This window comes from Brachionichthys hirsutus, chromosome 6 (assembly GCF_040956055.1).
Source record: "Brachionichthys hirsutus isolate HB-005 chromosome 6, CSIRO-AGI_Bhir_v1, whole genome shotgun sequence".
Lineage (NCBI taxonomy): Eukaryota > Metazoa > Chordata > Actinopteri > Lophiiformes > Brachionichthyidae > Brachionichthys > Brachionichthys hirsutus.
In genome coordinates this window covers 15,850,186-15,867,573 of record NC_090902.1, presented here as the reverse complement: position 1 = coordinate 15,867,573, position 17,388 = coordinate 15,850,186, and the positions used below count along the sequence as shown (strand labels likewise).

The 17,388-nt window shown below is 44.4% G+C and overlaps 1 protein-coding gene across 1 annotated transcript in view; it reads right to left on the bottom strand.

Annotated features, from left to right (window-relative positions):
- slc7a11 (solute carrier family 7 member 11) overlaps positions 1 to 17,388 on the bottom strand; it is a 51,359-nt gene that overhangs the window by 14,868 nt on the left and 19,103 nt on the right. The window contains exons 8-9 of the mRNA XM_068740125.1: positions 4,674 to 4,777; positions 4,399 to 4,495 (exon numbers count right to left, since the gene is read on the bottom strand). Coding sequence (XP_068596226.1) covers positions 4,399 to 4,495; positions 4,674 to 4,777 — 201 coding nt within the window. The remainder of the gene's footprint in view (positions 1 to 4,398; positions 4,496 to 4,673; positions 4,778 to 17,388) is intronic.

Below are 17,388 nucleotides of genomic sequence, written 5' to 3'. Positions count from 1 at the left end.
CACACTAATAAGTTAAAAGAGCTTTTGTAGCCTATTTAGGCCCGAGCGCCTATCCTAGGCGTAATGGGCTATTGCTTTTGCAACGCAGAAGACGACAAGTTGCCTCAACCCTCAACAAAGTTTATTTTGAATTTATTGTTATTTTATATCTGTGGAGTAATTTATTTTTAATGTATTGTTATTTTGCATCAAGTTAGTAATTTAATATTGGTTTTATTTTTATTTGTATTGTTAATTGTGGATGATTTATGTACGAAGGACTTTCAACGGAAACAAGACCGCAAGGGCTTTTTAGAAATGCTCCTCTTAGACAGGATGTTTGACTGTACTTGTACTGTAATACATGCTACTGTACCTGTACTCTAACATTCTATCTAATAAATATATTCATTCATTCATTCATACTTTATCCATTAACCAAAATTATTAACCTTTCAATCTCCCAGGGAAAATTTCCAAGTGTTTGGAAAAAGGCAGTTGTGACTCCTATATTTAAAGGTGGAAATCCTCTGCTGCCTAGCAACTATAGGCCTATTATTATAATCCCGACACTGTCAAAAGTGGTAGAGAAATTGGTAGCAGAACAAATAACTTGCTATCTGAATACTGGCCCGTTTTCTCTGCATCCAATGCAATTTGGCTTTAGGGCCAAACACTCGACTGAAACGGCAAACTGTTTTTTTGTTGAAAGGATCAAATCTTTAATGGATAAAAGTGGTGTTGTCGGAGCGATATTTCTTGACCTGAAAAAGGCGTTTGATACTGTCAATCACAGAATCCTCCTGTCTAAACTGTCTACCTTTAATTTTTCACTGCGCACACTTGGATGGTTAGAATCATATCTATTACACCGTTCTCAGTGTGTTCAACTACAAAACCATCAATCAGCTGTTCTAGGTCAGTCTACAGGTGTTCCTCAAGGTTCTGTCCTGGGACCATTGCTGTTCTCTTTATATGTTAATGATTTACCTTCTGTTTGTCCTGACATCGACTTACAAATGTATGCTGACGATACGGTTATCTATGTTTTTGGTAGCAGTACTACACAAGTTGCTGAAGAACTCACAGACATCATGGTTCATGTAACAACTTGGCTGAAGCAGTGCTGTTTGCAATTAAATCTATCAAAAACGGTCTGCATGTTTTTCTCAAAGACAAAGTGCTCTGGTGCTGACCCAGATGTCTTTGTTTTGGGGGAAAGGCTGCAGATTGTTTCCGAATACAAGTACCTTGGAGTCCTTATAGATTCACAACTTAATTTCAAAAAACAGGTTAAAAAGGTCTGTAATAGAGTTAAATTCAGTCTCTCAAACTTTAGATTCACTCGGGATTACATGTCGACAGGGGCGTCGTTGATGTATATGCATTCAATGATTCTTTCTCATATCACTTACTGCTTAACAACCTGGTCGCAGGCCAGTATCACTACTCTAATACCTCTGCAGTCTCTGTACAAACAAACGCTTAAAATACTGGACAAAAAACCAGCATATTTTCATCACTGCCCAATATTAAATAAATACAAATTGTTAAACTGGGAAAATTTGATTAAATATATAAATTCATGTCTGATGTATAAAATTATTAATGGTTTAACGTCTCCTCCGCTCGGACAGTTTGTGGATGTAAGAACTGCCACACATCGAGTTTCTAGAGGTGCTGCAAGAGGGGACTGCGTTATCCCACTCAGGAAAAGCTCGTTTGGTCAATCTGCCTTTTCCTTTAAAGCTGCACATGAGTGGAATTCTATCCCAGTTATCGTCAGAAATCTTGAGAGCTGTAATGCGTTTAAATTTAAACTTAAGGAATGGCTCATTAGCACACAGTTGTGTCGTCACTGAGAGAAACTGCTGTTTAATTTGTTGTTTTATAATGTCACCTGTTTTTATGATTTTAGTTGCTTTATAAAATTTTAGTTAATAGACATTAAGTTTTACTGTTACTTGAAATTGTTTTAGTTGATATAGTTTTTAATTATGTGGTTATTGTATATCTGTATTTTTATTAATTTTATTTCATATGTATTTATATTTTGGGGCCATGGAATTTCTGTCCAGGGACAACAGACGAAAAATAGCCTTTTGGCTAATTCTGGCACATTGACAGAAATGTTTATTAATGTGCGCTGTCCCTGTTAAATAAACGAATCATTCATTCATTCATGTATTTGAATTTGTAGTCTGGTGTGCCGCTATACAGGCCTCTTTCCACAATTCGTCAAATATATTTTGTGACGCCTCCGCCTCCCCACCTGGGGTCTTTCTGTGCAGTTTTCACCTCCTCCCAGTCCGCGTGGGTTGTCTCTGTGTTCTCCGGGTTCTCTGGCTTCCTGGCTTAGATGAATTGGACACGCTAAATTGACCTCTGGCGTGACTGTGTGCATGAGTTTTGTTATTCTCTTTGTGTGGCCTTGCGATTGACGAGCGACTTGTCCACAGTGTTCCCTGCTTCCCACCTTATGTCAGTGGGGATAGGTTCCACTGCAAAACCCATGACCGGAATCGGATAAGTGGTTGAAGAAAATGAATGAATAAATGAGTCTGTTGTGTGTTTTGTCTCGTTAACTAAATTGTACTCAAAATGACTGAAGCTACTGAATACAAAACAATCGTATAAAAAACTTTACAAAAATCCCAGAGCATTTGTAGATTATTTTCTTACGTGTATTATTGGTATTATTATGTTAATAACTTTTATTTTTATTGCACACGATCAGATTGATTTGCATGTCTGTTTGTTTGTTTGTTTACCTTGTAACATCCATCTCCAGCCGCTTTTCAGCCTATACCAGCTGGCTACGAGTGAGAAGCGGAGTACACTTTGGATTAGGACTGCACAATTAATCGAATATTAATCACAATCACAATTTTGGCCTCCCGCAATTAAATGAGTATAATCGTCGCCATATTTGACATTTAAATGCATGCTCCGCTCATAGAAATACTTCACTATATTTCAAATGCTTCCTAGACTAAACACCAAACAGCAGGGGCGATCGAGATGTTTTGGTGGAAGTCATTCTCACGAGCGCCCACGAGCGCCATCTTCTGGGCCGGGGAAAAACCTTCAGTTCTACGCCTGTCGGCCGCTGGTCCGCACTGCATCTTACCGCCACTTGGTGACAGTGAGGCGCTATTCAATTGTTGAACATGCTGTTGAGCAGCAGCAGAAGACTTTTGGCTGGTGTTAAATTGTCAAAACGAGAAAATTAAGATGAAAGTGATGCCACCCCCTCCTCAACGGCAAAGATTTTGTGCAAGTACATTGCTGACTTTATATTTTGGCTCTAAGAGATGCACTGAATTTTAACTCTTATTTTGATGCAAATATTTGAATATTAGCAAGAATGTAGCACAACACGGATGAGGAAGCAGTGCTCTTGTGGCACCCATGAGTATTTCAGTTATAAAAGGCACCCCCCGACAATCTTTTTATTTTATTGTTTTTTATTGCATTGTGCATGTAGAGTAGACTGACTGACAACAGTACATTCTAGCGTTTTCCCAGTTTCCACCAGTAAGTGGCAGTAATGGCGCACCAGCGGACGACGCAGCTCAGCCGATGCCTGCGCAGTTAGTGCTCCGTCTGAGTCAGACAGAGCCGTTACTAAAGTACTTTTTATGTGTTTGCAGAATAAAGATTCACCAGTTACACTAAAGGCCGTGCCTTTGTCTTGACGTGTGTAACACTCTGTTGATTCAAATGTTAAAGTGCAATAAAAATATTTTGACCATTAAAACAAAAATAATCGCGATGACAATTTTGGCCCGGAGAAAACCCCCACGGAAACAGGGAGAACATATCAAACTGCAGATAGGATTCCAACTTTGCACCTTCTTGTTGTGAGGCGACAGCGCTACCCACTACGCCACTGTGCCCAGACTTTGCCTCCTGCGGCCCCCCAGGTAATTTGAGTTTGAGACCCCTGATTTAAAGAATGCTCAGTCTTGGCAGAGGTTATGGCCTCTGTTTGTTCTTGTTAATTGTGTAACACCAGTCCATCCTGCCTAAAGATAATAAATGATATGCAGCTAAAATTACAATATTAGTTTGTAAATGAGACGTCACTTCCTGGTGGAAGATGTCTCTCTGGGATCGGGTTGGCTTTGCTAAAGCTGCACAGAAAAAGTTGTTTCAAATCATTTTATTAAATAGAGTGCATACTTTTGCCAAAGCAGACAGTGCCTTTTGATTAAATCACACCTTAATTCAAAATCAGATTATGAATGTATTTATGGATCCTTGTGAAACTGCTAAAACGTTGCTTTGCCAGCGGTAAGCTTTGCACCATATTAGCATGCTATGCGAAGAATGAAATTAGCTTCTGGTCGTTATTCAATAAGCCCATCATGACCTCTGACAGACAGCTCTTGATCAATGGTAATGATTGTCACTAACCAGTATGAAGACAGCAGCCAGGGGAGTGTGTCTGTGAATATGGATCATAGATAGAACCCGAGGTAGGTGTCCTTCACGCGACGCCACATAGAAGGTTCTGGTGAAAACACACAGACAAAACCAGAATGACAAAAGGAACCGACTGTATATATAAAATAATCAATTGCAGTAGTTCAACTACAGCTCAATAAATCAGACACAGGCAGCATCTTATTCTGGGTGAAATACAAGTGTTCTGTCACATGATTTGAAAATTCCAGAAGAAGTATCTCTACCTTGACAATGCAAAGGTGGAGCCGTTCATGGAGCCATAGCAGGATAAGGCCACAAACACAGGCACTGCTATGGAGAACTTCCCAAACAGCTTCTCTGCAAAGGTCTGAGGAGCACAAAGAGGCATTCAACTTCCAACAAGTCGTTCCCTCCCGAAGAAACAAATCCTTGCTTTCACGTGTCAGATCAACAATGTGTCCTTCTGTATCATAGAACCAACGGATAGAGCAGGCATGGGCAAACTAAGGCCCGCGGGCCATATGCGGCCCGTTGGGCTATTTAATCCGGCCCGCCAAACTTGTCCAAATTATATCATTAAATTACATTTTATTAGAATTAAACCTCATTCATTTGACCTTTTTCCTGTAATTTGTACAATGAGACTTGCATATTCATGCTTTGCTACCTGTAAAAGGCCTAATCCATGAATGCTTTAATAATGTTATTTATATTCGTTCACACAAAAACTCATCCGTCTTTTCCTGGCCCGGCCCCTCTACCAAATTTTAGAACCCATTGCGGCCCGCGAGTCAAAGCGTTTGCCCACCCCTGAGATAGAGTCTAGTTGGAGCAACAGATGCTCTCAGCAATGTGCCAGAAGTCAGTGACCACCTGACCATGAAACCAGCACACGGGCACAGCCGAGCTCGCTGCTGGAGCAGGAAGTAACCAAGACACTGTCGTTGCTGTGTGCAGTTTTGTGTTGGGTGTCGATAATGTTGTGCAACTGTTCAGTCTCTACAACGCTTGCCATTCATATCATTGCGTTATTGCTTCTAAAATATGCTGCTTTAAACTGGGGTCTGATAACCATGTCTTGTTGTCAAATCCCTCAAGAAATGTTAGAGCCATAAGTTAAACTCTGTAATTAAGTTTAAGATCTTAACCTTTGCTATTCTTCAAACAAATCACAGCCTTCTGAGAAAAGATAAATGCTCTTAGCACCGTTCTTACTGCACTTCCATCAATCTTTTCTCACGAGGTAATAGAGCTAATTGCGTTAGAAAACATCATGACTCTGTTAGTGAATGACTCTTCCTGAGTTTTACGCTTACAGTAGCTCTGAGAGCCGTTGTTGGTCTAATAAGGAGGTAGCTCTAATGCGATATACATTAACAGGGCTGGACTGAAACAATTAGATTCACAGCCACTGGAAGTCTGAGCTGTCAGAGACCCTTCAGTAATAAGGACACGTTAAGTGCAGGAAGGTAACTGCAGCACTCGCATTAAGACAGAACATTAGAGGTGAGACGTTGACTACATTCTGGGCAGAGGCAATTTCTCTCAGACTGCAACCTGAAAAAAATCATTTTCCCATGTTTCTACACTATTCTGGTGCGTTTGGTTCTTTATCAACCTAAAACGGCAAAATAAATCATCCGGTCAATCCTTCATAGTTTGGTCGGTCTGTAATCACCTCCTGAAACACGTCTGGAAGAAATCGAGCCGGCTGTGACGTCACAGCGGGCAAATGTGCACAAGACGTGCGTGCACATGCGTGATTGGACGTCCCTGTGTCTGCGCTCTCTTCACCGTCACGGCAACGAGAAGCTCTCCATTTACCGGTAGATCTCCATTCATACCCTCACCTGAGGTCACGAGCTTTGGGTAGAGACCGAAAGAACAAGGTCACGGGTACAAGCGGCTGAAATGAGCTTCCTCCGTAGGCTGGCTGGGCGAATGTGCACATGCATGGACATTCATTGTGTGCACGCAGTGAATTTAGTTTCAGTTTCATTTTCAGAGATGTGGCATTGACTCATGGGTTCAACTAATCACGGAGGAGCTGTCACTTGCATAATTTCCTTTGGGATGGTAAAGTATCTATTTATTTTTCTATCTACTCGTTTCTTTAATTTTGTGAATGCAACATGTTCAAAGTTTTTTGCAATTAAGCTGAATGCTAATATTTTAGCACTATCGTTGCTCAGTTGGTGTAACCTCTCGTAAAGCACTTATAAAGCGCTTCACCTTAGGCCTCACACTCACACTGGTGCTGCCAGACCCACCAGCAGTTTGGGGTTCGGTGCCTTGCCTGAGGACACTTCAACATGCCGATAGTCAGAGCTGGGATTCGAACCACCGACTCTCTGATCGCCGGACGACCCACTCTACCAGCTGAGCCACAGCCGCCCCAGCACATAACATCTCTACCTTGCAGCATTAAAAAGAAGTCCACAGTTGGCATGACAACAAGAACTCTACATGGGGAGACTATGGAAGGAAAACGTTTAATCTTTACAGCATTGTTTGGTTTCCCCATTTTTCTGCTGAGTCAAGACTCCCATTACCTGCAGCTGTAGGCAGGGAGAGTTGCCACCTGCAACTAATCCTGCTTGATGGGAGAAAAGAGAGCTGCCATAAACAAAACAAGGATCAACGATGAAAACAAACACTCCTGAGCGAGCGTGTTCTTAAGACAGTGTGCAACTAATGGATTACGGTAAACAATAAAGAGCTTAAAAAGTCAACGGGTGGATCTAACAGCTGTTCGAGCTAGCGAGCAGATCATTGCTTGTGCCAGTGTGCCACCAAGAAAATACCCAGCGACTGAGGAGGTAGATGATATACAAAAGTCACTTGACTTCTTATCTGAGGTGAGTGCTGTAAGAGTGCAGCAGAAAGAGCTTCTGGATGAGTGGGTGGGTGAGTTAAAGACGCTGCGCCTCCAGAATGCGGAAAAGGACCGGCGCATTGCTGATCTCGAGCACCGAGTGGACCACTTGGAGCAGTATTCTCGTGTAAACGATGTGATCATAACTGGGGTGCAAATCAAGCCGCGCACGTACGCGCGCGCGGTGGTGTCGGGCAGTGGGGAGCCCAGCGAGCAGGATGTGCAGTCTGTGGAGCAACAGGTGGCCTCCTTGCTCCAGAGTAAGGGGATAGATTTAAATTTGGAGAACATCGAGGCTTGCCACCCGCTGCCCAGGAAAAACAAGGAGAAGCCAGCCGTAGTCATGAGATTTACTAACAGAAAAGACAAGGCGACACTCTTGAAACAAGGTTGAAAACTAAAAGGGACCAATGTCTACTTAAACGATAACTTAACAAAGAAGAATGCCGATATCGCACGAAAAGCAAGATTTTCAGCATAGCTGGGTTACAAACTGCAAGATTTTCATTAAACTAAATGGGACTCCGGAGGAAGCTAAAGTTTTGGTGGTACGAAGTCTGGAGGAGCTGGACAAATATGAGTGACCTCAGCAAGGTGACTCAAGATAGACTTCCACCTGTTGGGTTTTTTTTTACTTAGTTTAAGTTCTGTTCATTCATTGTCCTCTCTTCCTCTCTCTGCAGTGGGCGTGGCAGAGAATGGATCGGCAGAGTAGAGCAGGCATCCATCCTCCAATTACCCAACTGCTATAAATCACTCGTTCGTTTGTGATGCGTTCCGTCCTCTGCCGTTGGTACGTGAACTCAGCTGAGTATCTGGATTTTTGTTTCTTAGATGGAGTTGTTTTCTGCCGTATACAAAAAATATATACTAATCTGTGGAGATTTTAATATAGATCTACTTAATCCAACTAAGCAAAATACAACGGATTAATTTCTTCACACGATGTACAGTAGTCCCTCATTTTCCGTGGGGGTTACGTTCCACAAACAACCTGCAATGTAGTAATTTTTATTTTTTTTATTATTATACATGTAAATAAATGTTTTAAGGCTGTAAACCCCCTCACCACACACTTTATACACGTTTAACAGTCAGGCATTAATCTAAATAGATTGTTTCAGTATTATAGAATGAAACCAAAGATCAAAACCTTTTCAGAACTAAACATTTGTTTGAGGAATATAAATATATAGTACGTACAGTAAACGTTTTCCTGTTAATAATGTTAAGGCGTGCAGGTCGAGGAAAGAGCCGCTTGGAGTGCAGAAGAACAAATATTCTACTCGTGCTGTCTTTAGCCTCTCATGCTGCTTTATTGGATAGCTTAGCACAGCGGAACGGCAGCGGCTACATGTATCAACAGGAAGAAACAAAACCCAAAAGGGACGTGACGTTTATGCTCCTACAAAATAAAAGCCTCTTTTTACACCGAGAATAAGAGCGCTATTAAACAAACGCTTAACAAATAAACATGATAGCTTTTAGAAATAACGAATTTAATTTTAATGATCAACCTACGAGGTTGAACACATGAGAAGTTATTAATAGCAACTCGCGGTATTTCAGTTCCTCTGACCGCGCCCCTTCGTCTTGCACCGTTTCAAGGAGCGTTCAAGTGCAAAAAAATAAAATCTGAAAAATTGCATTAAAACTCTACGAAGCAGCGAAGTCGCAGAAGATGAACCGCATTATATCGAGGGACTACTGTACAGTATGTCACTTTACCCATCTATACCAAACCCAGTAGAATCACTTCTCACAGTGCTACAATAATTGATAACATTTTTGTTAATAACATGTTGAATCACGCACTCAGTGGCCTGCTCATTTGTGACATTACTGACCATTTACATATTTTTACTGTTTATGACTGTGAGCTCATCCAAATCAAGGAAAATATAAGTTAATTATAGACGTATAAGAACAGAAGAAACGATTGCTGCTTTTGATAACAGCCTCATGTTATAGGATTAGGGCTCCGTCTGTTGTGAAAATGATGTGGACAATGCATATAATAATTTTCTTCTTACTTCAAGAATATCAACACTAATAAATTAAAGCCGCAAATGGCCTCAAAGGCCCTCGCCGGCCGACAGGCCGATGAGCTGACCTGCCGCCGCACGCTACTTTTGTCCTCAGTACTTCACAAGTGTTTATATTTGAGTTGCTCACAGTTTAGTCAAATCTGTATTGGGATAATACGGGACATTTTGGCCATTGCCATGGCAACAGTGCAAAAAATACAGTGTGGGTGTCGTTGACTTTTTCGACCACCATGTGTGTGAGAATGTATTTGGCAAATTTTGGATGTTTCCATGCTAATATGTCATTTTCAGAACATTGGTGATTTTTTGTGTTGGTGCATACGATTAACATGTGGAATCCCGGCCATTGCCGCGGCAACACGGTAAATATAACGACATGGTTACGCTTTACTTTTTCGACAGCATCGGTACGTATCACTCCGCGAGGCTCCTGACTACAGCAGCCGTAACGCTCCTACAATCCACTTCCCCCCTTAACGTTCTGATGGTGTCCTCTCCTACGTCGTAGGTGCGCCTTATGGTCGTGAAAATACGGTAGTACAGTGAATACAAATATTCAAAATTGTGTTTTAGACATTTTGCATGTGGCAACTGGTAAGGAGATGAGAAATAAGAGTTTTTTTCAATTTGTGGAAACAACTCTAAGACCTCCTTTTATAAAAAAATATGATTTGCATGAATCCGTGCAAAAAGCTTCTGAGATAACTTTGTGTTTGTTACATGAATATTTACTTTCAAGAGTCCACCTGGACTCCTTTGAAACCATCTGTTGAGAGTCTCTTGCTGATTACAAATTATACCAAAGCTCCTTGAGGAACCCTCAATTAACTCTTGAGTTCCAGTCCAGTGCCTGCCGTACCCCAGTGCAGTGTTTCCCAACCAGTGTGCCGTGAGATATCGTCAGGTGTGCCGTGGGAAATTTCCTAATATCATTGTCGGGTGTCTGTGCTGTAATAAAGTGTGTGCCTCCCGTAGATCGCTCTTCAGACTAGTGATGTGTCGGTCGCGAACAAGATTGGTCAAGATGTGTGTGGGCGTCTGTGCGTCCACAACGAGCGAGGGGAGGGGAGGGTTTACGCACATGCAGCACCCCGAGCGGACGAAACGAGGGGGAGGCAGGGAGAGAGAGAACTTTACGGACTAGAGACAAACGACGAGCTAGAAAGGGTAAGGGAAAAAACGAGCGATAGAAAACGTAGAAATCTGGACACATTTTAATGCGGTTGACACAAAGGCAAAATAAAATAAAGTAAGATCGTATCTTGAGGAGCCGCTTATCCACGCTTATCCACACAATGTTGAAGAAGAGCTTCGTGTGTGTCTTTCTACCATTACTGCCAGAATATCCATTTTATGTTCATCCAAACAGCCCCAGGTTTCCCACTAAGTATAAATACATTAAAAAACTATATTATTAACTACCGTATTTTCCGGATTATAAGTCGCGGTTTTTTTCATACTTTGGTCGGGGTGCGACTTATAAATCGGAGCGACTTATATATGCTTTTTTTACAAAATCTGTGAGCGCAGAGACAGTAGCCTACACATTTCTATAACAGGTGTTACAGGGAACTTTGTGACCCGTCAGAATCTGTCGCGGTTTCTGGAGGTTCAGAGTTATCTGTCACACCTGTTATCTAAAAACACCAATTAGAAGGGCTGAATGAAAATGTCGCCAAAAAGAAAGTCATATTCTGCGGCTTACAAGCTTCAGATAGTGAAATATGGAGCCGAAAACGGCAATTGAGCAGCAGAAAGAAAGTTTGGAGTGAGCGAAAAACTTGTAAGGGACTGGCAAAAAGCGGAGGTTATGCTTACTGAAATGAAGAAAACAAAGAAAGCTAATCGCGGGCAACAAGCTAGGTGGCCGCAGTTGGAGGAACGAGTTCACGCATGGGTGCTTGAACAACGTGCTGCTGGGAGAGGTTTGTCAACGGTGCAGTTGCGTCTCCACGCCCAGGTGGTTGCCAGGGAGGTGAATATAAACGGCTTTGCGGGAGGACCTTCTTGGTGTTACCGCTTCATGCAGCGCAAACGCCTCTCTATCAGAGCTAGGACGACACTGTCCCAAAAACTGCCAGCGGACTTCCAAGCCAAGGTTGACAGTTTCCGCGCGTTCATTGAAAAGCATGTAAGTGATCACAACGTGACACCGGATCATATTATTAACATGGACGAGGTCCCCCTCACTTTTGACATCCCCATGGGCCGAAGTGTTGCAGAGAAAGGGCAAAAAGTGTGAATATCGTTACAACTGGTCATGAGAGATCACACTTCACAGTGGTGCTGGCATGTTGTGGAGACGGATCAAAACTGCCACCGATGGTCATTTTCAAACGAAAAACCATGCCAAAAATCCAATCCTCCTCAGTTGAAGTCGCTGTGAACGCGAAAGGGTGGATTGATCAAGAAATGATGAACTTGTGGCTTACAAAGTGCTACAATAAGCGACCGGATGGCTTCTTTAGAGCACGCAAAGCTCTGCTTGTGATGGATAGCATGAGAGCGCACATCACACCACAGTTAAAAAATAAATTAAAAGTTCTCAACTCCATACCTGCCATCATCCCTGGAGGCTTAACCAAAATACTCCAGCCACTTGATATCTCCGTGAATAGGAGCTTTAAGTCAGTTTTGCGTAACCTGTGGGAGCAGTGGATGACGGATGGAGAGCACAGCTTCACGGCAACCGGGAGAATGCGCCATGCAACTTTCCTGGAAGTCATTGAATGGATCGACAAAGCATGGGCTTCAGTGACAACCGCAACCATCCTGTCGGGATTCAGAAAGGCTGGAATAATTGGAACTGCAACTGACGACGAGTCTGATGTAAGCGACGTAGAAGAGGAAGCGGCGTCTTGTCTACCTGCCGAGTTGGGGGAGTTGTTCAAAAGTGACACCGAGGATGAAGATTTCCTTGGATTTCGTGATTCGGAGTAAAACCTGATATTTTGGTAAACTTGTTAGCATGTTCTTTGTGCTATATGTTGTTTGGTGTTGGATTTTATCAAATAAATTTTCCCCAAAAATGCGACTTATCCTCCAGTGCGACCTATATATGGTTTTTTCTTCTTAATTATGCATTTTTTGGCTGGTGCGACCTACAATCCGGAGCGACGTATAATCCAAAAAATACGGTATATGTACTAATATGTACTGTGTTAGTGTCATTTTGTGTCATTTTGGTTGGTGGTGTGCTGCAGGATTTTGTAAATGTAAAAAATGTGCCGCAGCTCAAAAAAGGTTGGGAAACACTGCCCCAGAGAACAGCAGTTCAAAGTCTAAGGAATAGAACCGCTTTGCACACATCTTAACTCACATCTCCAAAGAAATTACTGGGATAAGGTATTTGGATTATGCATTTTACGCATAGCTTTACATGTATTGGTTGTAGTTTGAGGGTTTCATAGGAAGTGACTTGGGTTCCATTTCTAGTTGATGCAAACTTGATGAATTCTTGGTCTTCCACAAAGTTTGGTCCAACGCAGACATTTCTCACAGTTGGTTTCAGAAAGGGAATAAAGCGTACACCCCCTCCAAGTCGTTCAGGATAGCGGTGGTTTCTGTTACACAAGCCGTGACGACAACCTTTCACCACATTCACCAATCAAGGCGGCAGCATGTTTGTTTGTCTGAGGCAGTGTTTTCCCACAAAAATGTACGCTGGTGTCATTTAAGACACCTGTAACTCCTTTTGAACAGGATACAGCAGAGGGTCCTACCCTGAGCAGCAGCACCTTCTCCGCAGCCATCCAGGCCATCAAAACCATTCTGGACAGCATGGAGGAACTGCCAGCAGAGGAGCAGAGACGCATTCAACCAATCCCCTCCTTCAACACAGAGGTGATAGCTAAACAGATTGTAGCTATCATAGCGGAGGGGCAAGACCTGGAACCAGAAGGCAAAAACACCGTTTGGGAGAAGGTGATGGCAAATCTCAAGACCGTTTTTGTTCATATATTTATTAGGGGGTCAATCCTTAAAATTGTGAACAAAATGAAGAAATAGTTTGACGATACGTCATTGCCTGAGCTGCATAGTCCACTGTCTTCATTACTTGAAGCGGTGGAATATGTGGCTGAGGGCATAATCCAAAAATGAAAAGACGTGACCGGGGGCACCAAAGAGGTCTGGATCTACACTAAAGTAGCAGAAGAATTGAGTGATCCTAACTCAAACGTCGTGAAGCAGCTGGCTAGCCTGGTGTACCACCGTCTGCCTCATGATGGAACAAGGCCGGACATCAGGCAGGAAGTCACCGGTGAGGTGGACATATTCACCAAGATGATGGGGAACGCTCTCAATGTGCAGGTTCAGCAAGAACAAAAGGAAAAGGACCTTGTGAGCCTTGCAGTAAAAGACATAAAGAGAGTAGTGGTTGTCCCCCCAGCTCTACCAGAGGCCGCCAGCATCATGCAAGGGGAGACTTTGGCACCTGAAAAAGAGAAAGATTTCACCACCGATGAGCAGGTAGTCTGCGATGAAGCCGACAAGGACGCCAGTGATGAACAACCTGCAGCGCCTCAGGATTTGAAATACCAGTGTCGGAGACTTGTGATAGCGGTTTTCCAGGGTGGCGTCTTACAGATAGAAAATCTGTTGGACATCATCAAAGTGCTAACATATACTCTTGTCATAAAAATCCAGGGGTCGAACGTCACCTTGAAGCTGTTCAGATTCTGCTTGCTAAATGCATGCATTAACGAGTGTTATGCCAAGTCTAAATGGATTGTGTGTTAATTAACCAACAGCTTGTCAGGGAAACCTTGCAGGACAGAAACGAGGCCTGTTGCTGGTAGAATGTCCCACTGGGATTCATAAAGTATTCTGAACGTCTCAACTCACTGCCTCTTTGCCTTAATGAAAACTAAACAAAAAACGTTAAAGGGAAAACATTCCCATAACTAAATCTAAATCAACTCTTTATTTAAATAATATTATCATACAATGGTATTATTTGTTCAACTGAATATTTGTACCATGGTAGTACCCATTGGTCCTTGCCAAGTCTTCCTCTGGCTTCACATTGCCACACTGACGATGGCTTGCCGTCATGTTAAACATGACATCTGTCACATATCTGTTATCCATCTTTCTCTTTTGTCTTCTACTATATTTCATAATCTTTTACCACACAGGTTGATTTTATTCCCCTATTCCATGTAAGTTTGCTAGATTCTATTGTGCACAATTTCTCTTTCTACCTGTGTCTGTCTCTGGTTAACCTTTTGGAGGAGCAGAGTAAGGTTTGTTGGCTTTAAAGGTCCTGAAGGGCTGGGCTGTGGCTGCTGGAAGCTCAGACTGCTGAGACTAATTGGAACAAAACATCTCTTGCTCCGAGGGAAAAAAACAAGTCAGACGGATATGAAAACAGAATCTTTTTTTTTTTTTTTTTTTTTAAATCTTTTTTTTACCTTGTCTGCATTCGTTGGCAATGACAGTGAGACCTGGAGGGGTGTGATTGGGAGGAATGGGCCCCCTGATCGGAATCCGAGTGGTGTTTTGTTATTGGACTTCTGTGCTCGTCACAGATTGTCCGTAACGAACACCATGTTCAAGCATAAGGGTGTCCATATGTGCACTTGGCACCAGGACACCTAGGCCGCAGTTCGATGATCGACTTTGTAGTCGTCTCACCGGACTTGCGGCCGCATGTCTTGGACACTCGGGTGAAGAGAGGGGCGGAGCTGTCAACCGACCATCACCTGGTGGTGAGCCAACTCCGATGGTGGGGGAGGATGCCGGACAGACCTGGCAGGCCCAAACGTATTGTGAGGGTCTGTTGGGAACGTCTAGCAGAATCTCCTGTCAGAAGGAGTTTTAACTCCCACCTCCGGGAGAGCTTTGACCATGTACCGGGGGAGGCAGGGGACATTGAGTCTGAGTGGACCATGTTTCGTGCCTCCATTGTTGAAGCGGCCGATCGGTGCTGTGGCCGTAAGGTGGTCGGTGCCTGTCGTGCCGTCAAGCTGAAGAAGGAGTCCTATCAGGCCTTTTTGGCCTGTGGGACTCCAGAGGCAGCAGACAGGTACCGACAGACCAAGCGGGGCGCAGCTACCGCAGTTGCTAAGGCAAAAACCCGGGCATGGGAGGAGTTTGGTGAGGCCATGGAAAACAACTTCCGGACGGCTTCGAAGAAGTTCTGGACCACCATCCGGCGTCTCAGGAGGGGGAAGCAGTGCACGGTCAACACTGTGTATGGTGGGGATGGTGCGCTGCTGACCTCGACTCGAGACGTCGTAGATCGGTGGAGGGACTACTTCAAAGACCTCCTCAATCCCACCGACATGCCTTCCAGTGAGGAAGCAGGGCCTGGGGACTCGGGGGTGAGCTCCTCTATCTCTGGGGCTGAGGTTGCCGAGGTAGTTAAAAAGCTCCTCGGCGGCAGGGCCCCAGGGGTGGATGAGATCCGCCCGGAGTCCCTTAAGGCTCTGGATGTTGTAGGGCTGTCATGGTTGACACGACTCTGCAACATCGCATGGACATCGGGGGGCAGTGCCTCTGGATTGGCAGACCGGGGTGGTGGTCCCTCTTTATAAGAAGGGGGACCGGAGGGTGTGTTCCAACTACAGAGGGATCACACTCCTCAGCCTCCCCGGTAAGGTCTATTCAGGGGTACTGGAGAGGAGGGTCCGCCGGATAGTCAAAGCTCGGATTCAGGAGGAGCAATGTGGTTTTCGTCCTGGCCGTGGAACTGTGGACCAGCTCTACACCCTCGGCAGGGTCCTTGAGGGTGCATGGGAGTTTGCCCAACCAGTCCACATGTGTTTTGTGGATTTGGAGAAGGCATTCGACCGTGTCCCTCGGGGAGTCCTGTGGGGGGTGCTCCGGGAGTATGGGGTGTTGGACCCCCTCATACGGGGCGTCCGCTCCCTATATGACCGGTGCCAGAGCTTGGTCCGCATTGCCGGCAGTAAGTCGGACCTATTTCCAGTGCGGGTTGGACTCCGTCAGGGCTGCCCTTTGTCACAGATTCTGTTCGTAACTTTTACGGACAGAATTTCTCGTTGCAGCCAGGGCGTTGAGGGGGTTCGGTTTGGTGACCTCAGGATTGGGTTGCTGCTTTTTGCGGACTCTGCACAGATCCGTCATGGTGAAGAGAGAGCTGGGCCAAAAGGCGAAGCTCTCGATTTACCGGTCAATCTTCATTCCTACCCTCACCTATGGTCACGAGCTTTGGGTAGTGACCGAAAGAACGAGATCCCGGGTACAAGCGGCTGAAATGAGCTTCCTCCGTAGGGTGGCTGGGCTCTCCCTTAGAGATAGGGTGAGAAGCTCAGTCATCCGGGAGGAGCTCGGAGTAGAGCCGCTGCTCCTCCGCATTGAGAGGAGCCAGATGAGGAGGCTCGGACATCTATTCAGGATGCCTCCTGGACGCCTCCCTGGTGAGGTGTTCAGGGCACGTCCCACCGGGAGGAGACCACGGGGAAGACCCAGGACACGCTGGAGAGACTATGTCTCTCGGCTGGCCTGGGAACGCCTCGGGATCCCCCCGGAAGAGCTAGAGGAAGTGGCCGGGGAGAGGGAAGTCTGGGTTTCCCTGCTTAGGCTGCTGCCCCCGCGACCCCCCCGGATAAGCGGAAGAAGATGGATGAATGGATGGATGCATTCGTGCTCCACAGTGACGTACACAACGTCGGTCTCTGTTAGAGTTCTATGCTTTTTATTCTTATAGTGATTGTGACCGTCACCTGCCCTCTTGGCAGACTAGCCTATTCATATTTTATTGGTTTTATTACCTGCTTACCGCCGTAGAGGGCTGTGCACACCGCAGTGAACACACAACATGGACAAACAAAAAGTGACAAATACACAGTGTTCTGAGGAGAGAGTGCAACGGATTTATTTGTGCTCCTTAATTCTACCCCTTCCATCCAATCATCACCAAGAGTTGTCCCAATACACCAGGTTCACATCAGCCTCTAGCGGAAAGTATGGATATGAAAACAGAATCTTAAATGCAACTGCAGTTGGAAGACTGCCAAAATTGTACCTCAAGTTTGGAGCTTCGCCGCACGGAAACCGTAAAATGTATAAAAATAACTTTTGATGCCC